The 26,310-nt window shown below is 30.5% G+C and overlaps 2 protein-coding genes and 1 long non-coding RNA gene across 3 annotated transcripts; 2 read left to right on the forward strand and 1 right to left on the reverse strand.

Moving 5' to 3' along the window:
- Nucleotides 1-2,815: 2,815 nt before the first annotated feature.
- Nucleotides 2,816-5,986, forward strand: LOC107929195 (labd-13Z-ene-9,15,16-triol synthase, chloroplastic). The gene is made up of 2 exons (XM_016860560.2): nt 2,816-3,891; nt 5,289-5,986. Exons 1-2 carry the CDS (start codon nt 2,920-2,922, stop codon nt 5,913-5,915), a joined length of 1,599 nt encoding a protein of 532 aa, XP_016716049.1. The 5' UTR covers nt 2,816-2,919; the 3' UTR covers nt 5,916-5,986.
- Nucleotides 5,955-6,952, reverse strand: LOC107929196 (uncharacterized). Its single transcript, XR_001692759.2, has 2 exons — nt 6,472-6,952; nt 5,955-6,168 (listed from the first exon to the last, which is right to left on the reverse strand). It is a non-coding gene; the product is annotated as an uncharacterized lncRNA (long non-coding RNA).
- Nucleotides 6,953-21,634: 14,682 nt separating this feature from the next.
- LOC107929205 (labd-13Z-ene-9,15,16-triol synthase, chloroplastic) lies at nt 21,635-24,665 on the forward strand. The gene is made up of 2 exons (XM_016860583.2): nt 21,635-22,806; nt 23,972-24,665. Exons 1-2 carry the CDS (start codon nt 21,835-21,837, stop codon nt 24,596-24,598), a joined length of 1,599 nt encoding a protein of 532 aa, XP_016716072.1. The 5' UTR covers nt 21,635-21,834; the 3' UTR covers nt 24,599-24,665.
- Nucleotides 24,666-26,310: the final 1,645 nt, after the last annotated feature.

Consider the following 26,310-nt stretch of genomic DNA (forward strand, 5'->3'; position numbering starts at 1 on the left):
GACCCCAAGTGTCCCCTCCCACCAATTTTTTTAATAACAAAATAACAAGTACGCCATGCTTTATTAATTCTCTTTATTATAGTTTATTCAAAATTTCCCCCCTAACCATGGCATAAATAATAATAATTTTTACCTATTTCATTTTCTTTAAGGTGATTAATATATGTTTCGTAACCAGGTTAAGTTGGGTATGTGTTAATTCGTGTTGAAATCGATTTTTAGCCCGGTTGAATGTACAACTACTTTTAACCTAAATGCTATTGAACAAAATTAACAATGTTTGAATGTTTGATGTATATTTTCACCCTAAAAGGCAACGATTGGATAAATTTTGAATGGAAACTGATTTGGTATTTTCATCTTTATATATATTGATTTAAAATAAATCTGAAATAATTTTGATTTCAATTAAAATTATAAATTAAAATAATAATTTAAAATGATCAATTAATATATGATTAGATTTTTAATCCAAAAAATTATTATTACAGTTAATTTATTGTAAAATATTAAATACATTAATATTATTTTAATTTAGTAAGGATAAATTTGTAAATTATTATTACTTTTTTAGAAAATTATTTAGTGAATCAAACGTAATAATAAAACATTCTAAGGATTTTTAATCAACGCATTTCGATTTATACCAAACGTTGCAAAGTAACTTTCCTAGCAATCACATCCTAAAGAATCACATTTTGCTAGAATCATAACATGGGAAAACACCAAATGCTACCTAATATTAAAATAAATAAAATAAAACTGAATTAATGAAAAATATTTTCCATTAAGTGGTAAGTAGCTCTTATTTACTTATCATTTTCCACATGTTTATTTTGTAAAAAAATTTCTACCTAATTGCTTTTGTTTTAGATTATCAAATATGTGTAAAAAAATTAAATCATTGGAAAAAATTATTTTCATATTTGCGTTGTTAACAATTATTGAATAATATTTATGGGTTGTGCTGAGCATATGGATGATATTTAACCCATCAATAAAAATCATATCACTTTAGGAAACATATTTTGCAGATTGGATCGAATCAGATTACCCTATCAAATCCCTTGGATCGTGGATATTGGATTGAATTAGAACACTGATTACTTAGCTGTGAGGAGTCCATGTTTACATTGTACTTTATTATTATATTATATTACATTCAACTTATCTTATTGTTATTTTATAGGGATTAATATAGATTTCTTTATGTTAGCAAGTCTCAAAATATTATATATTTAATTGAGACTTGTATACGTCACTGTAGTGAGAGATTTAAGCACTTAATCTATCATTGTGAGGAACTTTATTTTCTTAGGAACACATATAAGATTCGTCACTACAAACAGGATAATGGTAACCCCACGATTAATTACTTTATTTATGAATTTCATAGTAATAGAAATACATGTCCTACCGGAACAGAATTTGTAACTTGCTATCCACTTACCTAGCGGGCAAGGATTTACCTCTATGGAAAAGATGATTCATTCGGATCCGCATGAAAGCCCAACTCCGTTGCATTGCCATAATCCATTACAGATCAATAGGTTTTGTTTTCTAAATTCAATTTGAGTAGATACTAAACATAAGATAAGTAAGTGGAGAATAGAAAGGAAGGATAAATGAGGGGAACAAATAATTACAGGGAGTATTCTTCGTCTTTCTAGCCTTCGACACAAGAAAAGGAATTTTACACACCCTTTTCTTGTGTCGAAATAATAACAATTCTGGGACCCGTTCGTCAAAGATTTCTATTCTTAATTTCGATTTTTCTAGATTTTTCAAAACCCTTTATTTTTTCAATTGTTTGTGGTTTTCTTGCTGATTTCACATGGGTGAATTTAGTGGTGAGAATATCATTCTTCAAAGCGTAAAATATAAATGTTGAAATAATGAATATTTCTCACTAAGTTAGACTCTGCAGACATAGTAAATTGAATTGCGTAAACAACTCGTGTCTTCTATTAGTTTATTGTTTTACTTGTAGTAGTGAAGAAGTGCACACCCCCTTGTCACTTGTTTTAAATACTTAGCTTATTTCTTAGCAACAGTTTTAAAATTTCAATTGGTACCAGAGTCTTGCCACTTAAAATAGTTAGTTTTAACATTAAATTTTGAAAAAATAAAGACAATTTGTATTTAATAAGATATCCATTTTAAATGCTGTGAAGGTACTAAAACTTTTTTCGCACCTAATTAACTTCTGATTCTGTAAAATTTTTTATTTCCAAAATATTGACTAATTTTTTCATTTAAAAAGATGATTTTATAAATTTCTAAAAACACATAGCCAAAAAAAGAAAAATTGATGATAACACTTATTATAATTAAACCCTTGTGTTTTTCAACATTGAAATTTCAAAAAATGTTCTAAAATTGTTAATCTATTTTTTTAATTTTAATTGAAAATTGATTACGACTCAAGTAATTCAAAATTACTCAAATTTAGATTTCAAAATTGAACATGAAATCCTCGATTTAAAAATTTAATTGACAAACTCGAATGATTCAAATTTGGATTGTCCTAAATTTGAAATGATCAGAAAACAAAACTAACCGAACCTAAAATATAAACTTAAAATTTAATTTCTCTATGTAAGTTCAATATCTCAATTGAGTAAAAAAATCATGATTATTTGAACCAAATTGAATTGGTTAAACAAGAATAAAAATCTGGTTAAGTCTATGGTCGGATATTTTGAAAATGAAAATTGGATTAATTGATTTTTTTTTAGAGGTTATGATTAAACCAAATTTCAGAGCCTGAAGACTATATGAGGCCAAGTTCAGCCAAGTCATTCATAGTTGCTTTTATCCTCTAATTAAATCTCCTATATAAAATCATGTCTACTTTCTTATCACTTCCACTATTTTTTTATTGTGAATCATCATCTTTTTTCTCTAGCTCCCCCTGGAATGTTGCAGACAGCTTACACCTTGTATCCATGGCTATTAGATTTGAGCAAGCCGAAAGATGGACTCTTTCGAGCTGGCTTATCCTTTGTCATGGTCATACTTGCAATTTCACTTTGGCACCTATGGTTCGTTAAGAAGTCCAAGAAGATCGTCGCTCAGTTGCCGCCAGGCCCTCGAGGGTTGCCGATAGTGGGATATCTTCCATTTCTTGGAACCGATAATCTTCACCTGTCCTTCACCGAACTGGCTGCAACCTATGGTCCCATCTTCAAACTTTGGCTTGGCAACAAGCTATGTGTCGTAATTAGCTCACCGGAACTAGCAAAAGAAGTGGTTCGTGATCATGATGTAACTTTCTCTGAACGAGATCCACCCATTGCTGCACAAGTTGCTAGCTTTGGTTGCAATGATATTGCATTCGATTCTTACAGCAATCCTCGATGGAAAAACAAACGTAAAGTTCTTGCAACCGAGTTGCTTACCAATGCTAGGCTGAATGCTTGTTATGGTCTACGAAGAGAACAAGTAATGAATGGCCTTAAAGATGTGTATGAAAATGTTGGCAAGCCAATTGATATTGGGAAATGGACATATTTAGTGGCATTAAATGTGGCCATCAGCATGATTTTGGGAGGTGAACTCCCAGGTGAGAAAGGGGCGGCCATCGAAGGTAACTTGAAAGAGAATTCGTCTGAATCAATGGTGTTACTGGGAAAACCGAACGTCTCCGATATTTTTCCGGCGATTGCACGGTTTGACATACAAGGTATTGAGAGGGGAATGAGGAAAATCAACCAACAGTTCAATCGACTTCTTGAATCTGTAATTGAAATGGCCATTGATAAGGAAAAAGATGAGAAGAGTAGTGAACAAAAATTAGGCTTCTTAGAGCTGCTATTGCATTTGAAACGCAATAACAACGAAGATAATGCATCACCTCTTACAATGGATGAAGTCAAGGGTCTGCTCGTGGTAAGTGGTGAATTTGGTTTTCATTTTTTTAATTTGTTAGATATTTATTTATTTATTTTTGGAATTGAAATTTTTTTTGAATATTACACTAAAAATAACTAATAGCAGAAATTTACTCTTGTATAAAATAGAATATTAACAACTTTCATGTTAAAACAAGTTAATTTAACAATCTTTAATATATATAAGCATGAATTTTAAGAAATTGAACTAATAAAGATACCCTTTATTGTTAAATATATTATTAAATTGACATTAAAATAATAATTTATTAATATTATTATGTGATAATAATAAAAATTATTATGATAGTGTATTAATGTGAAATTAATTAATTTGATCATATCTTTTAAAAGTTCTAGTTAAAAAATAATATAATATATTATTAATTAATAAAATTATAAATCTATAAAATCATTGAATATAATTGGATAAATTAAAAATAAAAACCAAGTTTTTTAATTAAATAAATACAATTTATATATAAATATGGTTTTATTTTAAATATGTTAATAAATGATAATTTTAAAATCATTTTTTATAAAATTAATAAAAACTAAATGTGCGAGACAACCATTATATATATAAATAATATAAATATATTGATAATATAATCTACAATTTATTTATTTATCCTTAATTTATATGTAAAAACTCAAAAAAAATAAATATATTTTATAATTAAATTAAATATTATTTTTTATAAATATTAATTGCATCTAATTAAATTTATTCAATTCAATACAAATCTCAACTCAACAAATAGTTTCACTCATATCTATTTGAGAAATTAAGATGAAGAAAGTCAATTAATTAAAATTTAGTATATTGCATTATCTATGTTTCTTATTATTATTATTTTTTAAAATTTTTTAAAATTTTTAATATAATTATAATTACTTATACCAATTAAAACTAATTTTTAGCACTATAAATATATGCATTGGTAAGATATTTTCATTTAAAATAACATCTACAGAGTTAAATGAAAAAAATAAAATTTTAGTGTTATGTACTTAACATATGAACTAGTATACATAAAATAAATCAATTATAAAAAATATTAATATAATTATTTAAATTTTAATAAATTGATATTAATATTCAAACTATGATAAATTTTTGTATTGTTTTAACATTAAATAATATTAATATAAGTTAATTAAATATTTTTAAAAAATATTTTGTAATTATATTATTATTTTTCAATTCATTAATGATTTTAAACAAAATTGAATGTTTTAAAAATATTATAAAATTAATATACCCAACGGACTACGAAAATAAAAACTAATTACTATATATATAATATACCCTTTATCTTTGCATATATAATATACCCTTTTATCTTTGCTTTCTAGTTTGGGTAATTAATGCTATTAATTTTGAACTTTTAGGATATATTGGTGGGTGGTACAGATACTACTACAACTATGGTAGAGTGGACAATGGCAGAGCTAATGCAACGTCCAGAAATAATGGAAAAAGTGAAGAAAGAATTAAGTGATGTTGTTGGGGTAAACAACACCGTTGAAGAGTTTCACTTGTCTAATTTAAGTTACCTAAACGCTGTGATAAAGGAAACCTTCCGACTGCATCCAGCACTACCGCTCCTTGTTCCTCGATGTCCGGCCCGATCCGTCCATCTCAACGGCTATACCATACCAAAGGGCAGTAGGTTGTTCATAAACATGTGGTGCATTCATAGGGATCCTCGTATTTGGGAGAATCCTTTAGAATTTCGACCAGAAAGATTTTTAAATGATCCCGATAATTCAAATCATTATGGAAATGATTTTCGGTTCATGCCATTCGGGTCCGGAAGGAGAAAGTGCCCAGGAATACCCTTAGGGGAGAAGCTATTGTTTTTCATATTGGCTTCATTGTTGCATTCTTTTGAGTGGAGATTGCCACACGGAATAGTGCTTGACATGTCCGGCAAATTTGGAATTGTTATGAAGAAAAAGGAACCTATACTTCTTATTCCTACACCAAGATTGACAAATCTTGATGCTAATTGTTAAAAACGCAAAAAAGGTGATGATTGAATCTCTTATCCGCACTTTAATAATTAAATTTAGAATTTATTAATGTATCTCCTTGTTTTATATTTAATGCGTTTTAAACTATAATTGCCTTTTCATGTTGTAGGTATCCAATATGGCATTGATATTGGATATTTTGGTAATAAAGCGCATATAGTACATTGAATTTAATTCCAAAAAAAATCAAAAAATAATTTGAATCACCTCTGCCACCACCGTCAGCCTCTGACACCTACAAAATAGCAAACCACACGCAACAGCAAAACAGGCCAAACCACAAAACGACTAAAAATAGAAATTTAGGGGGTTTTCAAATCGGCCATAAAGGCCAAAATCTTAACATTGTATTCTTCTTCTGGATCTGTTACGAACATTAGAAATAAAATAAAAAACAAAATTTTCAAAGGTGATTTTTTTTTCGGTTTAAATCTCTGATTATTTCTCTGTTATTGTGGTGCCTTTTTATGTTTTTTTTTGTTTTATACATGCGAAGAACATAGAAAATAAAAAGGGGGAGAGAGGACTCGCCGGATACCTCGTCTTCACGCCATCGGAGGGTTCTCTTTCGTCGTCGGAAACGAATCCAAAGAGCGCCGAGAGCCTCCTTCTTCTGATTATTTAAGGTTGAGAGGGCTTGACCCTCAAGGATCCTGCAAAACACGGGCTTAAAAACCCGTTTTTTAAGCGACGCCGGTGGAGCCACGGCGGCGCTACGTCGGCCCGTGGCCGGGCTGAGGCCGGATTTGGAGAGGCCAAAGTGGGGGCTGAGATTTTGTTCTTTTTTGTTGTTGAAAAATGAAACAGAAGTTTTTTTTTTTTTATGATTTTGGTTATTTATATAGGGTCAAAACCGACGCATTTTTGGGCTTAAGCAACAATGGCCAAAATGATGCCGTTTTATGTCTGACCCAAAAACCCGACCCGGTTAGCAGAGGATCCGCGCGTTTTCAAGGCCGAATGGGATATTTGCGCTGCGGATCCTTCCTCTTTGTTACTTGTCTTCAATTCAGTCATTTTGTTCGTTTTAGTATTTTCAATTCGACCCCATTTCTTTCGCGTTTGTTCCAAATTGGTCCTGCGCAAAACGACGCGCATAAGAGATGGGGATATTTCCCAGTCAGTCCCTCATCCTTCGAGCGTATTCTACTGTGGTCCCTGGTAGTGCACCTTTTATTATTTACAATATTTACCCCGAATTTTAATTCCATTACAACCTAGTCCTCAGTCTATTCAATTTATTTATTTATTAAAAGTGTTCTTTTATCATCATTTGTCTTAAGTTTTTATATTTATTATTTATTTGAACTATTTTATATATAATTTATTTAAATTTCTTTTATATATTATTTATTGTAAATTTATGTATATATCTTTCAAATTTTTATGTATATATATTTTAAAAAAACTGTTTCATATGTTATTTTTTATATTATTTATTTTAAGGTGTTTTATTGTTTTTTTTTTATTTTTAGTTTTTTTTATATATTCTATTTAATTGGAACCCTCTTTCATTTATTTTGAATTGTCTTTAAATTATTTATTTTGAATTATTATTTTCTTTAAATTATTTATATTCTATTATTTTTCGTCTTCTTTAGTTATTAATATTTGTATTTGATGTGTGGTGTAAGTATTGCCATTAGGTGTATTATTTCGTTTATTCGTATTTCCATGCTATGGTAATTCATTCGTATATCATGTTGTTCGAAAATTATTTCACCATATTATAAATTGTCACCCCATCGGCACAACCCTTTTGTTCACGCATTATTTCAAACATTACATTTTTTTACCCAAACATGCAAAAATGACAATTTCAAATAAGGCAATATTTTGTGTATTGGAGATTCGAGAAAATTGTACCCTAACTTACGGGGTTTCGATTTTCCTCGATAAATCCAAGTACATGAATCTTTTCAAACAAAAGTTTTTAAATGTTCTCGGTAATTAAAGATCGTGTTCTAACTTACGGAATACGGTCTTCTCTAAAATTGAGATAATCGAATGTCTTTCAAATAAGTGAATTTTTCGGCATGTATTCTCGTATCGGGAATTCAATACATTGTGTCCTAACACATTGGATATGACATGTTATTTTCTCGATATGAGGATTTTTCTAAAAATAATAAAGGCAATATTTTGCATTCGGAAATTCGAGAAAGCGTACCCTAACGTGCTAGGTTTCGATTTCTCGTTTGACCAAATAGCCAAATATCCTCTTGAAACTTCAAAATATGGGTTTTTGAAACCATAAGGTGATCTTGGTTTCGATGGTTTAAAGTATCGTAACGTAACGTGCTGGATGTGATATTCCTTCAGAATAAGAAAATCTTAAATTTCAATCCATGTTATATGAGTTTTTTTTAAGGATATTATTTTTTAAAAACTCTTCAAAGTTTTCAATCTTCGGCACTAAGACACTAATTAATCAACTAGGTACCAATTTTGGGCGCATCGAGGGTGCTAATCCTTCCTCGTGCGTAAGCGACTCCCGAACCTGTTTTTCTAGATTTTTGTAGACCAAAAAATAATGTTTTAATAACTCAAACTATTTATTAAAACGATCAAATTGCGAGGTGATCCGATCATACCTCATTAAAAAAAAGATTGGTGGCGACTCCCATATTTTTTTTCATTTTTAAAATCCAAGTCGACCCCGTTTTCACAAAAAAATGGTGTCGACAGCTTGGTGACTCCGCTGGGGACTAAATAAGAGAGTTAAGCCATAGGTTGATTATTTCTTGTCTTTTTGTCGAAAATGGAAAATTTGGTTCAAATTTACGATCCTTTTGTTGCACGTAGTCTGCTTCATTTTGTTATATCTGCTTTATTTGTTTAAGTCTCGATTTAGTTTTTGCATATTGCACTTACATGATCGTTCGATCTTACCCTTTTAAGTGAGAGTGAGAAACTACGCCTTCGTGAGGTTTTCGCCTCCACATGAGATAGTGAATCGCTTCCGGGATACATCCGTACCTATGTATTCGTGAGATTTTCATCTTCGCATGGTTATAGGGAAATGTATTCCCCTGAACTGAACTCAGCCCGTATGAGCTTATAATGGGTGAGGATCGAGGAATCTGCTGATTTGGGTACCCTTACTTTAGAACCGAATCGCATATAATAAGCCTTAAGAGCTTACCCTAGGTAGAACCACACTGAATCCCTATAGGTCACCCGAAAATTCTGTAAATCTACGATCATTTTGTTACGTTTCATCTGTTTTGTTGTTATTACTTCGGTTTATAATCACTCTATTGGTTTGAATTTTTGATATGTTTCTGCATATTACATTACATAACCGCTCGATTATACCCTTTTAAGTGGGAGTGAAAAGCTATTTTCTTCGTGAAGTCTTCACCTCCGTGCAGGATAGTGGGTTGCTTTTGGGATACATCTGTACCTATGTCTTCGTGAGATTTTCATCTCCATGCAGCCATAGGGAAATGTATTCCCCTGAACTGAACTCGGTTCATATGAGCTATAATGGGTGAGGATCGAGGAATCTGCTGGTTTAGGTACCTCTCTTTAAAACCGAGCCGCATATAATGAATCCTGAGAACCTACCCTAGGTAAAGCCGCGCCAAAACCCTAGTGGTCACCCAGATAGGTGTTCTAGTCTGTTGTTTATTTTTTCTGTACTAACTTATTTTGTTTTGTTTTGTTAATGATTGCATTGCATTTTCATCTTAGAAAAGAGGTGTTGATTCAAATTTGATTGCCAAATAGAAAAGCTTGTCATAGGAAAACGAATTTCTTGATAAAGTGGAATATAATGTGACTACCCGAATATGGTCTGATTAAACACAATGAGAGAAGGTTGAAAGTTCATGGAGGAATATACGACTATGCTTCGCTGCCTGAGGATTCAAACCGACAAAAATTATTCGAGAGCTGTCACATCTCAAAGAAACTAAAGAATATCACAGGGTGATCAATGGGTCGTGGCCCGGATCAAGCAAAAAGGAGCTAGTAGAGGCATCTATTGGAAAATTGGAAAGATTTATCTTAACATCCGGATGAAGAAAAGGATCGATGTTTTCGCTTGGAGTATGAGGGCAAAGTCGTAAATATATATCTACTTTATGTAAAAAGATCTGTTTTTTAGTAAAGTTGTTCTAATGGAATTGAATCAAGATCAACGTCTCTTTTTGCATTCACGCATCTGTATTACATTTCATTGCATGCATCTTTTCCATTTATAAACATTACATTTCGTTGCATACAATAAATTTCCTAAAATCCAAAAGTGCATTGAGTTCAGAACTCTAGTACAGAGCCTGATGGATGATAAAGAATTGAAATTCTTTGAATATATCGATGGTTTGAAAGGTAAATATGTGTGTGTCTTTGAAGAAGGAACTAAAAAACGAAAAAAAACCTATCATGAATTTGTTTCTACATCCTTAGAGGCATTCTAAACAACTGGACTGTGGAGGAGATTCTTGTGTTTTTTAGGACCAGTTAAGAGTAATATTCAGAACACTCTTATTGCTCTAAGCTTGGGAGCAATAGAAAATCCTTTTGTGAAAAAGGCACATGCCCACTATTTTTTATTTCAATGAAATGCATCTTTGTGTCTTGTTTTGGCAAACATTCTTTTGTTTCCATTTCATTCATAATCATAGTATACAGATAAATATTCTTAGATTCTTTTATTCTTTGGATCTACTTTTGTCCCTATAACATGTCTCCAGATATCAATGTTATGAGCGACACTGTTATTGACTCAGAATCTCCTTTTGAGCAGGATATGTGTCTAAAGGAACCTTAAGACTTCAAAGAAGATCGAGACGGTAGCTTATCTCCTAATTTGTTAAGGATGGTAGAGTAAGTCGAAAAATAGATCCTACTATACAAAAAATCAGTTGGAAATTGTGAGCTTAGGAGAAGAGAAAGAGGTGAATATCGGAGCCTGTTTCACCATAGAGATAAAGCGAGATGTCATTAAGTTACTCCAAGAATTTAAAGATATTTTCATAGGACCAAGATATGCCTGAGCTACTAAGACGTGTGGACGTTGTTGAGGTTAAAAAAATCTTGAAAGAGGTCTATAAGGGTGTCTGAGGAACACATGCTAATGATTTTGCAATGGCCAAGCAAATCATGAGATTTGGGTACTGCTGGTCTACCATGGAAGGGGATTGCATCAGTTATACCAAGAAATGCCATAAGTGCCAAATTTACGGAGACAATATCTATATGCTTCATTCATCTCTTCATGTTATGACTTTTCCATGGTCTTTCTCTATGTGGGGCATGGAGGTTATTGGAAAGATCTCGCCAAAAACTTCTGGCTGTCATCGAATCATCTTTGTGGTCATCAATTACTTCACTAGGTGGGTGGAAGCTGTTTCATATGCCAATGTCACAAAGCTGACAGTCTGTAAATTCTTGAAAAAAAGAAATCATATGTCGGTATAGAATGCCAAAAAGGATCATATCTGACAATGCATTAAATTTGAACAACAACATGATATCAGAAGTTTGCAGTCTATTCAAGATTAACACCATGTCACCCCAAAATGAATAGTACAGTAGAGGAAAAAAACAAAAAAACAAAACAAAAAATAAAAAACTCTACCGGGGCAACTTATTTCTCATTAGTATATAGAATAGAGGCAATTTTACCCATTGAAGTTGATATTCCTTCCTTTCGAGTCTTGTCAGAGCTGAAGTTGGATGAAGCAGAATGGATCCAGGCCTGATATGATTAGTTAAATTTGATTGAAGATAAAAGGTTGAAAGCTATCCGTCATGGTTAAATGTACCAAAAGCGAATGATGCAAGCTCACTAAAAAAGGTTCACTCTAGAGAATTCTATGAGGGGGACCTGATATCGAAGAAGATCATTCCCATACAAAAGAACTTCAGAAGAAAGTGGATGCCAAACTGGAAAGGACCTTTTGTGGAAGGCTTTATCTGAAAAAGCGTCAATATTGACCAAGATGGATGGTAAGAACCTACCTAATCTTGAGAATTCTGATTCAAGGAATAAATACTTCACTTGAAAAAAAAACGAAAAGAAAAAAAAAGAAAAGAAAAATGAAAAAGAAAAAAGAGAGGCCAAGGTAAAAACCCGCAAAGGGCGCCTTGAGACCAAATGAGTTTTGAAGTGAAAACCCAGGAATGGGTAGTTCAAATTTTGATCGAAGGCGGGGCATACAGTAGTCTTGTCCTCTCCAAATTAATAAGAAGGATAGATGCTACATCTTGGGGAATCAACAAAGTCTTCTAGAACTTCTAAACAAATATCAAGTTCAAAAGGGTCCTCAAGAAGTTTGGGGCAGAGAAGCTCATGCTACGATATCTGGGCACCTATTTCCATTTTATTCATTTTTTTGTATTTTGAAAAAATACGCCATCTTGATTAATATATTCTCATTCTAGCAAAACTTGCTATCTTGATTAATTTATTCTAAGCTTTGCTCTCAACAAAACTTCATTTGTCCATTTTGATAATCTTTTTCAAGCATTTTTTATTGAAATAACGATTAATGGACTCACAATATTCAAGCAGAAGGAGTTCTGCATATTACTCTGAAAGCTTCTAAATAGTACGAGGACCTGAAACAGAGCTATTGTTTAGAACTAACCAACTTAAGGGTTAGAAGCATTGGAGAAAGAATAGTTTAAATTACGACTATTTCTTTGGTTTTTCTGTCAAAGATATCGGCTGAACAAGAAGGCATCAGTGATAGAGCCTTGATGAACAGCGAGTAATGACAACCTAAGTATTAAAAATGGATCATTCTCATGACATTCTACAAATATCATATATACACATCTAGTTAGGAGCATTTGATTCATTCTAATCATGACATCATAAACACTAGGCATAAATAGGTCCATGAAATGGATTTTGCAGGTCATGTTCCCCAAAAAACAGATCAATGAAGTTACCCATACCCCTGAAGTTGCGGTGGGATGGATTAAAGTCATCATATCCAGCCTGACCTCCCTGAATTTGTAGTGGAGCAAACTGAAGATAACAGATCTTGTCTTCCTGTACCGACAGTGAAGCAGATCGAAGATACCAGCCTCGCTTCCATGAGTTTGTAGTGGAGCAGACTGAAGATTGTAGATCTTGTCTTCCTGTACTGGCAGTGAAGCAGATTGAAAACACTAGTCCTATCTCTTTGGCATTACGGTGGAAAAGATTGAAGCCACAATGGCGAATCTTACTTCTCTGGCGGTGCAGTGGAACAGATTGAAGCTACAACAGCGAATCTTGTTTCCCCGACATTGCAATTAAAAATATGGAAGCCACAACGGCGAATCTTACTTCCCTGGCGGTGTAATGGAGCAGATTGAAGCTACAATGGCGAATCTTACTTTCTCGACATTACAAATAAAAAGATTGAAGCCACAACAACGAATCTTACTTCCCTGGCGGTGCAGTGGAACAAATTGAAGCTACAACGGCGAATCTTGCTTCCCCGACATTGCAATTAAAAAAATTGAAGCCGGAATGACGAATCTTACTTCTTCGACATTGCAATTAATTAGACTGAAGATAGCTAATCATATTTCCCTGAAGTTGCAGTGGAACAAATTGAAGAAACCAATCCTATCTCCCTGAAGTTACAGTGGAGTAGACAGAAGAAACTAATCTTATCTCCCTGAAGTTGCAGTGGAGCAGATTGAAGAAACCAATCCTATCTTTTTGAAGTTGCAGTGGAGTGGATTAAAACCACAGATCTTATCTCTCTGAAGTTGCAGTAGAGCAGATTGCATCTAGTCTTATCTCCCTGAAGTTGCAGTGGAGCAGACAAATGAACTAACCTTATCTCCCTAATGTTGCAGTGGAGCAGGTTGAAGCCATAAGTCTTATCTCCCTGAAGTTGCAGTGGAGCAGACTAAAACCACAAATCTCATCCCCATAGAGCTGCAGCAGAGTAGATTGAAGTCATATCTCTCTAAAGATGCCGTAAAGTGGATCAAAGCAATAAGATGCAGTGGACTAGAATGAGGCTACTTGAAGAAGAACGGCACCAAGAAGTCAAGACTCGGTGAGACCGGGTAAATTGGTCTTTTTTAGTCTTTGCTTTATTCTTGTTACACGACAATGAGCAAAGAGGGGCAGCTGTACAGCCCAAATTTTGCTACAGCCCAAACTTTAAAATTTTTTCAGCCAAAGTAAAAACCCTAATTGCCTAGCTGCTGGCCGTCGCTCTTGCCCCATGGTCAGCCACCTACGTCGCACACCTCTACTACTCCTCGTACGCCACCTCTGCCACCACTGTGAGCCTCTAACACCTTCAAAATAGCAAACCACACGCAACAACAGAACAGGCCAAACAACAAAACAAAAAAAATAAAAATTTAGGGGTTTTCAAATTGGCTATAAAGGCCAAAATCTTAACATTGTATTCTTCTTCTCGATCTTTTACGAACATTAGAAATAAAAAAACAACATTTTCAAAGGTGATTTTTTTTCGGTTTCAAATATCTGATTATTTCTCTGTTATCGTGGTGCCTTTTTATGTTTTTTTTGTTTTATACATGCGAAGAATATAGAAAATAAAAAGGGGGAGAGAGGACTCGCCGGATACCTCGTCTTCGCGCCATCTGAGGGTTCTCTTTCGTCGTCGGAACCGAATCCAAAGAGTGCCGGGAGCCTCCTTCTTCTGATTCTTTAAGGTTGAGAGGGCTTGACCCTCAAGGATCCTACGAAACATGGGCTTAAAAACACATTTTTTACGCGACGCCGGCGGAGCCAAGACGGCGCTACAGCAGCCTGTGGGGGCTGAGATTTTGTTCTTTTTTGTTGTTGAAAAATGAAAGAGAGGTTTTTTTTTTATTTTCGCTATTTATATAGGGTCAAAAACGATGTCGTTTTGGGCTTAAGCAACAATGGCCAAAACGATGCCGTTTTATGTCTGACCCGAAAACCCGACCCGGTTAGCAGAGGATCTGCTCGTTTTCAAGGCCGAATGGGCTATTTGCGCTGCGGATCCTTCCGCTTTGTTACTTGTCTTCAATTCGGTCATTTTGTCCCTTTTAGCATTTTCAATTCGACCCCATTTCTTTCGCGTTTGCTCCAAATTGGTCCTGCGCAAAACGACGCGCATAAGAGATGGGGATATTGCCCAATCAGTCCCTCATCCTTTGAGCGTGTTATATTGTGGTCCCTAGCAGTGCACCTTTTATTATTTACAATATTTACCCCGAATTTTAATTCCATTACAACCTCGTCCTCAGTCTATTTAATTTGTTTATTTATTAAAAGTGTTCTTTTATCATCATTTGTCTTAAGTTTTTATATTTATTATTTATTTGAACTATTTTATATATAATTTATTTAAATTTCTTTTATATATTATTTATTGTAAATTTATGTATATATCTTTCAAATTTTTATGTGTATATATATTTTAAAAAAACTGTTTCATATGTTATTTTTTTATATTATTTATTTTAAAGTGTTTTACTGTTTTTTTTTATTTTTAGTTTTTTATATATTCTATTTAATTGGAACCCTCTTTTATTTATTTTGAATTATTATTTTCTTTAAATTGTTTATATTCTATTATGTTTCGTCTTCTTTAGTTATTAATATTTGTATTTGATGTGTGGTGTAAGTATTGTCATTATATGTATTATTTCGTTTACTCGTATTTCCATGCTATGGTAATTCATTCGTATATCATGCTGTTCAAAAATTATTTCACCATATTATAAATTGTCACCCCCATCGATGCAACCCTTTTGTTCACGCATTATTTCAAACATTACATTTTTTTACCCAAACATGCAAAAATGACAATTTCAAATAAGGCAATATTTTGTGTATTGGCGATTCGAGAAAATTGTACCCTAACTTACGGGGTTTCCATTTTCCTCGATAAATCCAAGTACATGAATCTTTTCAAACAAAACTTTTTAAATGTTCTCGGTAATTAAAGATCGTGTTCTAACTTACGGAATATGGTCTTTTCTAAAATCGAGATAATCGAATGTCTTTCAAAAAAGTAAAATTTTCGGCATGTATTCTCGTATCTGGAATTCGATACATTGTGTCCTAACGCATTGGATATGACATGTTGTTTTCTCGATATGAGGATTTTTCTAAAAATAATAAAGGCAATATTTTGTATTTGGAAATTCGAGAAAGTGTGCCCTAACGTTCTGGGTTTCGATTTTTCGTTTGACCAAATAGCCAAATATCCTCTTGAAACTTCAAAATATGTGTTTTTGAAACCATAAGGTGATCTTGGTTTCGATGGTTTAAAATATCGTGTCCTAACGTGCTGGATGTGATATTCCCTCAGAACAAGAAAATCTTAAATTTCAATCCATGTTATATGCGTTTTTTTTAAGGATCTTATTTTTTAAAAACTCTTCAAAGTTTTCAATCTTCAGCACTAAGACACTAATTAATCAACTAGGTACCAATTTTGGGCGCATCGAGGGTGCTAATCCTTCCTCGTGCGTAACCGACTCCCGAACCCGTTTTTCTAGATTTTTGTAGACTAAAAAAATAATGTTTTAATAAATCAAACTATTTATTAAAACGATCAAATTGCGAGGTGATCCGATCACACCTCATTAAAAAAAAGATTGGTGGCGACTCTCATATTCGTTTTCATTTTTAAAATTCAAGTCGACTCCGTTTTCACAAAAAGAATGGTCCCGACAGATCTCTTTTAAAAAAATTGTCAAATTGACAAATATTGGTTGCGGTGGTAAAGTTAATAGCACCTTAAAAACGATACGGGTTTAAATTTTGGAGATAACATTTTTAACATTAGTAGCCACGAATCCTGAACATGAACAATAAACTGGACATAAAAAATACCGAAAATAATGTCAATATTAGCCGCTCAACTTTTCATATTGTTGCTAAGCAATGCTATGGGTTCAATATCTTCTATGTTGTCTTTTATGTTATTACTTGTTTATCATAGCATACGCTTAAAAACTATCGATTTTTCAATAGTTGTGTGGGGATGACATCTTTTGATGCTAGCTAGAAAGATCACTCATTGGTATTGACCAAATAAGCACAGTAGGGTGATCTGGATATGAAAATTCAGTAAAAAACACAGTTGATTGGACTGCATAGAAATGGGATGAATATATTAAGAGATTTCAAAATTTTAAAAGAACGTTAAATTCAAAAATAGATAGATTATGGTCATGCTAACAGTACTTTATACACTGGATTACAATTTGTGGAGGAGATGACATCATTATTTGATGAGAAATTGTGCTATAAAAAGAAGATTTAATCATTTTACTTTCATGGAATGTTGAACGCAATGCTTCTTTTTTCAAAAGAAATGGTTGTGCCTACACAAGCAGTTGAAGTAACACATGAGCCATATCATCAATAGTTGAGAGATGTATTTAAGGTAATAAATTACTTATTATATGATTATATCTTATTTATTTATTATAATAATATTTTTTTACCATAACAATAATAAATATTATTAAAAATATATGGTTAAAATATTACTTGAAAAAAATATAACAGAACCATAAAAAATAATTTATCAATTGTAATTATCTTTCCATTTAGGCTAAGTAAAATAACTTAGAATCATTAAAAATAAGATAAAATTGTAAAAATTTCACCTTAGGAATATAAGACGGATGATTATCTTATACGAGTATATTGATACCATTTGTTTTTAGAGTATAATAAAATAATAATTAGATAATTAATAAAAACATTTTCCATCATCTTACATCCCCTTGTGGAGTTTTTTTTTTTTACTTCATTAGCGGTAGACAAAATAATTACCCATAAAAGATTACCTAATAAAGAAATGGTAATGAAATTACTCCAACATATATTTTAGAATATTGTCACTATTGAGAATATAATTTTGGAATTCAAATTAGGAAGGGTAAACTATACAAATGGTCACCCAACTATTTTCGCGTTCTTATTTTGGTTATCCAACTTTAAAAATTTTTAATTTAGGCACTAACGCTTGAATTTGTTCCTGTTTAGGTCACTCACCATTAAATTAATAATGAAAAGCCTTTTTTTAACTAATACAACAACACATTTAGTCTTCAATAATTTGCATATTCTATCAATTTGATCCTAATTCCAAATAATTTAATAAATTTAACCCTTCACATTTCCAAATTCTATCAATTTGATTCTCAAACTTAAACTTCCTAGCCAAAACTTTTAGCTTTTAAAACAGAGGCATTCCATATTTATAAAGTTGTAAAACCCAAAAAAGAAAAACAAAATTCTCTTAACTAATAAGTTGTTTTCCGAGCCAATTCTTGATACTAATGAGTTTATCTTGAATCTTTTTTTTTCATTAATTTTCTTCTAAATATAATATCTTATAACATTTTGATTGATAAAATTTTGGCTAAAGAAAGTGGGAAAACCTTAATAAAACACTTTAGATTTACTCTTGTTAACAATATGATATTTCCTTCAAAGTACATAGAAATAGTCCTCAAAGTTGGTTCTTGAAATTGGAAACTCAATCTAGAGTTAAAAAAATATGACTTTGAAAAATTCAAATATGACTTGTATAAGAAAAAATTATGAACATTTAAATTTTCATAAGAAAAAAATGCGAAAGAATTAATTGAATTTCCTTTTGTTACATTCATAATTATTTTTTTAATTTTATAAATTGATTAAGAGATTATTATGTGTTCTATTTATTTTAAATTTTTAAATCCATAATAAGCAATATGTATCACTAATAATTCGATTTAGTGTCAAATCATTTACTAAATTAATTAAAAACTAAAATTATGCTAGTCAGAGTAAAAAATTATTTTTTACAAATATTAAATTATTTATATAATTTTAAAATTTATATTCTTTATTATTTTTAATGGTGTTTAGTTAATTTCTAACACTAACTTCTTAAAAATATAAACAAAAGGGGTTATGTACCGAATTAGATAATTTCAACCATAGATAAAACAATTAATAAATGTGGAATGTCTTTGTTTTAAAATCTGAAAGCTTTGGTTAGGAAGTTTGAGGATCAAATTGATAGAATTTATAAATGTGAAGGGTTAAATTTATTGAATTATTTAGAATTAGGATTAAGTTGATAGAATATGAAAGTATTGAGGACTAAATGTGTTATCATACCAGTTAGAAAAAGGCTTCCGTTATCAAGTTAACAACAGGTGACCAAAATAGTAAAAAATTTAAACTTTAGTGTCTAAATTGAAAATGATTAAAGTTAGGTGACCAAAACATGAACACGAACAGAATTGGGTGATTATTATTAGAATTTACCCAATTAAGAAATGCTATTCTGATTTTTTTTACTGAATTACAATAATAAGGTAAAACCCGAATAATAAATACAACTAACGCGGTTTAAACCCAGACTACACCTGAGACGGTCATACACCTAAATGTACAATTACTTTTAATCTAAATGCTATTGAACAAAATTAACAGTTGGTTGAACGTTTGATGTATATTTTCACCCTAAAAGGCAACGATTGGATAAATTTTGAATGGAAACTGATTTGGTATTTTCAAGTTGTCATTATAATATTTATTCCAAAAAGAGTTTTATATATTTAGGAATTTATATATTGATTTAAAATAAATCTGAAATAAATATGATTTCAATTAAAATTATAAATTAAAATAATAATTTAAAATGATCAATTAATATATTATTAGATTTTTAATCCAAAAAATTATTATTACAGTTAATTTATTGTAAAATATTAAATACATTAATATTATTTTAATTTAGTAAGGGTAAATTTGTAAATTATTATATTTTTAGAAAATTATCTAGTGAATCAAATGTAATAATAAAACATTCTAAGAATTTTAATCAACGTATTTCGATTTATACCAAACGTTGCAAAGTAACTTTCTTAACAATCACATTTTAAGGAATTATATTTTTTAGAATCATCGCAATGGAAAACACCAAATACTACCTAATATTAAAATAAATAAAATAAAATTGAATTAATGAAAAATATTTTCCATTAAGTGGTAAGTAACTCTTATTTACTTATCATTTTCCACACGTTTATTTTGTAAAAAAAATTTCTATCTGATTGTTTTTGTTTTAGATTATCAAATATGTGTAAAAAATTAAATCATTGGAAAAAATTATTTTCATATTTGAGTTGTTAACAATTATTGAATAATATTTATGGGTTGTGCTAAGCATATGGATGGTATCTAACCCATCAATAAAAATCAGATCACTCTGGGAAACATATTTTGGAGATTTGATCGAATCGAATTACCCTATTTAATCCATTGGATCGTGGATATTGGATTGAATTGGAACACTGATTACTTAGCTGTCAAGAGTCCATGTTTACATTGTACTTTATTATTATATTATATTATATTATATTATATTATATTCAGCTTATCTTATTGTTATTTTATAGGGATTAATATAGATTTCCTTATGTTAGCAAGTCTCAAAATATTCTATATAATTTAGACTTGTATACGTCACTGTAGTGAGAGATTTAAGCACTTAGTCTATCATTGTGAGGAATTTTATTTTATGAGTGTACATTGATAGCAAAACATTGCATTTTGTGGTTTTACTCGCTGAATTCACATGGGTGAATTTAGTGGTGAGAATATCATTCTTCAAAGTGTAAAGTGTAAGTGTTGAAATAATGAATATTTCTCACTGAGTTGGACTCTGCAGACATAGCAAATTGAACTGCGTAAACAACCCGTGTCTTCTATTAGTTTATTGTTTTACTTGTAATAGTGAAGAAGTGCACACTCTCTTGTCACTCGTTTTAAATACTTAGCTTATTTCTCAACAACAGTTTTAAAATTTCAATTGGTATGAGAGTCTTACCACTTAAAATAGTTAGTTTTAACCTTAAATTTTAAAAAATTAAAGACAACTTGTATTTAATAAGATATCTATTTTAGATGCTGCGAAGGCACTAAAACTTTTTTCGCACCTAATTAACTTCTGATTCTATAATTTTTTTTATTTCCAAAATATTGACTAATTTTTTCATTTAAAATGATTTTATAGATTTCTAAAAACACATAGCCAAAAAAAAATGATGATAACACTTATTATAATTAAACCCTTGTGTTTTTCAACATTGAAATTTCCAAAAATGTTCTAAAATTGTTAATCTAATTTTTAATTTTAATTGAAAATTGGTTACGACTCAAGTAATTTAAAATTACTTAAATTTAGATGTCAAATTTAAACCTGAAATACTTAATTTGAAAAATCGATTGACAAACTCGAATGATCCAAATTCGAATTGTCCTAAATTTGAAAGGATCCGAAAACAAAACTAACCAAACCTAAAATATAAATTTAAAATATTAAAATTTTCAAAAAAATCTAAATTCACTCGATTGAAACTAAGTAATTCCTTCTCTTAGGAAATATGGGAATCATTCAAACTAAAATCTAATTAAGGTTATAAGTCACGAGTTTGAGGTTTAACGTTCGAGGTTATAGATTTAGGATTTGAGTTTAGGATTTAGAGTTTAAGGTTTGAGATTTTAGATTCAGGATTGGAGTTGAGAGGAAAAAAATAATCAAAATTATGTAAATAACAAAAAAACAATTTATTGAAATATTATTAAATAAATTGAAGTTCCATAAGTTGAATGTCTCAATTGAGTTAAAAAAAATCATGATTATTTGAACAAAATAGAATAAAAATCTGGTTAAGTTTATGGTCGGATATTTTGAAAAAGATATTTTGAAAAAGAAAATTGGATTAATTGATATTTTTTTTCAGAATAGTTTCAGAGGTTATGATTAAACGAAATATCAGAGCCTGAAGCCTATATGAGGCCAAGTTCCAGCCAAGTCATTCATAGTTGCTTTTATCCTCTAATTAAATCTCCTATATAAAATCATGTCTACTTTCTTATTGTGAATCATCATTTTTTTTTTCTCTAGCTCCCTCTAGAATGTTGCAGACAGCTTACACCTTGTATCCATGGCTATTAGATTTGAGCAAGCCGAAAGATGGACTCTTTCGAGCTATCTTATCCTTTGTCATGGTCATACTTGCAATTTCTCTTTGGCACCTATGGTTCGTTAAGAAGTCCAAGAAGATCGTCGCTCAGTTGCCGCCGGGCCCTCGAGGGTTGCCGATAGTGGGATATCTTCCATTTCTTGGAACCGATAATCTTCACCTGTCCTTCACCGAACTGGCTGCAACCTATGGTCCCATCTTCAAACTTTGGCTTGGCAACAAGCTATGTGTCGTAATTAGCTCACCGGAACTAGCAAAAGAAGTGGTTCGTGACCATGATGTAACATTCTCTGAACGAGATCCACCCATTGCTGCACAAGTTGCTAGCTTTGGTTGCAATGATATTGCATTCGATTCTTACAGCAATCCTCGATGGAAAAACAAACGTAAAGTTCTTGCAACCGAGTTGCTTACAAATGCTAGGCTGAATGCTTGTTATGGTCTACGAAGAGAACAAGTAATGAATGGCCTTAATGATGTGTATGAAAATGTTGGCAAGCCAATTGATATTGGGAAATGGACATATTTAGTGGCATTAAATGCGGCCATCAGCATGATTTTGGGAGGTGAACTCCCAGGTGAGAAAGGGGCCGCCATTGAAGGTAACTTGAAAGAGAATTCGTCGGAATCAATGGTGTTAATGGGAAAACCGAACGTCTCCGATATTTTTCCGGCGATTGCACGGTTTGACATACAAGGTATTGAGAGGAGAATGAGGAAAATCAACCAACAGTTCAATCGACTTCTTGAATCTGTAATTGAAATGGCCATTGATAAGGAAAAAGATAAGAAGAGTAGTGAACAAAAATTAGGCTTCTTAGAGCTGCTATTGCATTTGGAACGCAATAACAACGAAGATAATGCATCACCTCTTACAATGGATGAAGTCAAGGGTCTGCTCGTGGTAAGTTGTGAATTTGGTTTTCATTTTTTTTTAATTTGTTAGTTTTTAATTTATTTATTTTTGGAATTTTGAATTTCTTTTGAATATTACACTAAAAATAACTAATAGCAGAAATTTACCTTTGTATAAAATCGAATATTAACAACTTTCATGTTAAAACAAGTTAATTTAACAATCTTTAATATATATAAGCATGAGTTTTAAGAAATTGAACTAACAAAGATGCCCTCTATTGTTAAATATATTATTAAATTGACATCAAAATAATAATTTATTAATATTATTATGTGATAATAATAAAAATTAATATGATAGTGTATTAATGTGAAATTAATTAATTTGATCATATCTTTTAAAAGTTCTAGTTAAAAAATAATAAAATATATTATTAATTAATAAAATTATAAATCTATAAAATCATTGAATATAATTGGATAAATTAAAAACAAAAACTAAGTTTTTTTAATGAAATAAGTACAATTTATATATAAATATGATTTTATTTTAAATATGTTAATAATTAATAATTTTAAAATCATTTTTTATAATTAATAAAAACTAAATGTGCGAGACTAACATTATATATATAAAAATAATATCAATATACTGATAATATAATCTACAATGTATGAATTTATTTTTTTATCCTTAATTTATATGTAAAAACTCAAAAGAAAATAAATATATTTTATAATTAAATTAAATATTATTTTTTATAAATATTAATTGCATCTAACTAAATTTATTCAATTCAACACAAATCTCTAACTCAACAAATAGTTTGACTCGTATATATCTATTTGAGAAATTAAGATGAAGAAAGCCAATTAATTAAAATTTAGTATTTTGCATTATCTATGTTTCTTCTTATTATTATTTTTAAAAATTTATAAAATTTATAAAATAATTATAATTACTTATACCAATTAAAACTAATTTTTAGGTATATGCATTGGTAAGATATTTTCATTTAAAATAAAATCTACATAGTTAAATAAAATAAAATAAAATTTTAGTGTTATGTACTTAACATATGAACTAGTATATATAAAATAAATAAATTTAATTACTATATATATAATATACCCTTTATCTTTGCATAATATACCCTTTTATCTTTGCTTTCTAGTTTGGGTAATTAATGCTATTAATTTTGAACTTTTAGGATATATTGGTGGGTGGTACAGATACTACTACAACTATGGTAGAGTGGACAATGGCAGAGCTAATGCAACGTCCAGAAATAATGGAGGAAGTGAAGAAAGAATTAAGTGATGTTGTTGGGGTAAACAACACCGTTGAAGAATTTCATTTGTCTAATTTAAGTTATCTAAACGCTGTGATAAAGGAAACCTTCCGACTGCATCCAGCACTACCGCTCCTTGTTCCTCGATGTCCGGGCCGATCCGTCCATCTCAATGGCTATACCATACCAAAGGGCAGTAGGTTGTTCATAAACATGTGGTGCATTCATAGGGATCCTGGTATTTGGGAGAATCCTTTAGAATTTCGACCAGAAAGATTTTTAAATGATCCCGATAATTCAAATCATTATGGAAATGATTTTCGGTTCATGCCATTCGGGTCCGGAAGGAGAAAGTGCCCAGGAATACCCTTAGGGGAGAAGCTATTGTTTTTCATATTGGCTTCATTGTTGCATTCTTTTGAGTGGAGATTGCCACACGGAATAGTGCTTGACATGTCTGGCAAATTTGGAATTGTTATGAAGAAAAAGGAACCTATACTTCTTATTCCTACACCAAGATTGACAAATCTTGATGCTAATTGTTAAAAACGCAAAAAAGACGATGATTGAATCTCTTATCTGCACTTTAATAATTAAATTTAGAATTTATTAATGCATCTCCTTATTTTATATTTAATGCGTTTTAAACTATAATTGTCTCTTTTTATGTTGTAGGTATCCAATATGGCATTAATATTGGATATTTTGGTAATAAAGCGCATATATTACATTGAATTTAATTCCAAAAAAAATCAAAAAACAATTTGAATCAAGACGATTTGGAGATTTTTTAAAATAGAAATTATAATTGTAATTATCTAAATCAAATAAAAAAATCAAATCAAATTTTAATTTTATCAATTTATAATGAAAAATAAATTAATTAAAAATTAATATTTTCAATGATTTAATTTTGTTGGAACCTGCTGTAAACATTTAAGTACTTCAACTTGATTTGAATTCAATTTTAAATAGTTTTCAATTTAATTTTGGCATCAAATGGAGTAGATATTTGGATATCTACTTGTGTTTTTTTGGAAAAATAATAATAAAATCAAAGTTTTATTTTAAATAAAATAAAAATATGTTTTTAGAAAATAAAAAAAATCAGTTTAAAAAAAATCATGTCGGGGTTTGGGTGAAAGATCATTTAAATTCAAAGGACAAAATGTTTTATTTTCCATGGGTCTTTTACCAAAATATTACAAAAAATAAAAAAATACCAAAATAATATTACTTTTTTTTATTTACCAAAAAAACAACAAAAAACAAAACAGTAGAAACCCGGATGCCACAGGCAGCACCAAAGGTGCCTGTGGCAGAGGTGGCACCCTTGTATTATAAGTATCCATCCAGCTGAAGGAGAAGAAGAAGAAGAAGAAGAAGAAGAAGAAGAAGAAGAGGAAGGAGGAGGAGGTGGTGCCGGAAAAATAGAGAAAGAGAAGAAAAAAAAGAAGGTATTGTTAAAAAAAATAATGGATTATCTTGTTATTATGTTTTTTGTATAATTTTTATTATTTTTTGTTGTTAGTTTAGTTATTATTGTTAGTTATTAAGATTAATAAAAACTCAAATTGATGGTTTTAGTTAGTATTATTATTGTTAGTTTTTAGGGTATAGTTATTAATAATTATTGTTACTTGGTATTATTGTTAGTAAAAAACTAATATTATTATTATGGTTAGTTATTAGGATTAGTAAAACGCTAATTATTATTTTAGTTAGTATGATTGCTAGTTTTTACATTATATTATTGTTAGTTATTATTTTTAGTAAAACCCTAATTATTATTGTTAGTTAGTATTATTTTGAGTATAAAACTATTATTATTGTTATTGTGTTAGTTATTATGATTAGTGGTTAAAAGTTGTTAATGTACAAAATGATAACTGAAAAAGTATGAGCTTAAGGATGAAAAAAATTGTATATTGAAACATTAAATTTTTTTATTTATGTAATTTATTTACCGTTCGAGATTTTTTTTGAGATTTTGTTTATTTTTTGACAGATTGAATATTGAAGATGGATGATAAGTTTTTTGTATGCGTTTATTTCAATTGAGTCATCTTGACAACAAGTGTTGGATGTATATTTGAATGTTGGCAACAAATAGCAATGAGATTTAATAGAAATGTCTCGTTAGATGATATGAAGGGAAGGATTAATGCAAAAATTGTTAGACGTTGTGGGAGAAGGATATCAAAAATTTTCTATAAGTTTCCAGTTTCAACAAATCCGATCAAATTTACGAAAATGGA

Source organism: Gossypium hirsutum, chromosome D03 (genome assembly GCF_007990345.1).
Source record: "Gossypium hirsutum isolate 1008001.06 chromosome D03, Gossypium_hirsutum_v2.1, whole genome shotgun sequence".
NCBI lineage: Eukaryota > Viridiplantae > Streptophyta > Magnoliopsida > Malvales > Malvaceae > Gossypium > Gossypium hirsutum.

What these genes read in the sequence shown, in the direction of transcription:
- LOC107929195 (XM_016860560.2), top strand. Translation starts at nt 2,920, where the DNA reads ATGTTGCAGACAGCTTACACCTTGTATCCATGGCTATTAGATTTGAGC. An exon ending in AAGTCAAGGGTCTGCTCGTG is followed by an intron (nt 3,892 to 5,288) that starts GTAAGTGGTGAA and finishes TTGAACTTTTAG; the next exon opens with GATATATTGGTGGGTGGTAC.
- LOC107929205 (XM_016860583.2), top strand. Translation starts at nt 21,835, where the DNA reads ATGTTGCAGACAGCTTACACCTTGTATCCATGGCTATTAGATTTGAGC. An exon ending in AAGTCAAGGGTCTGCTCGTG is followed by an intron (nt 22,807 to 23,971) that starts GTAAGTTGTGAA and finishes TTGAACTTTTAG; the next exon opens with GATATATTGGTGGGTGGTAC.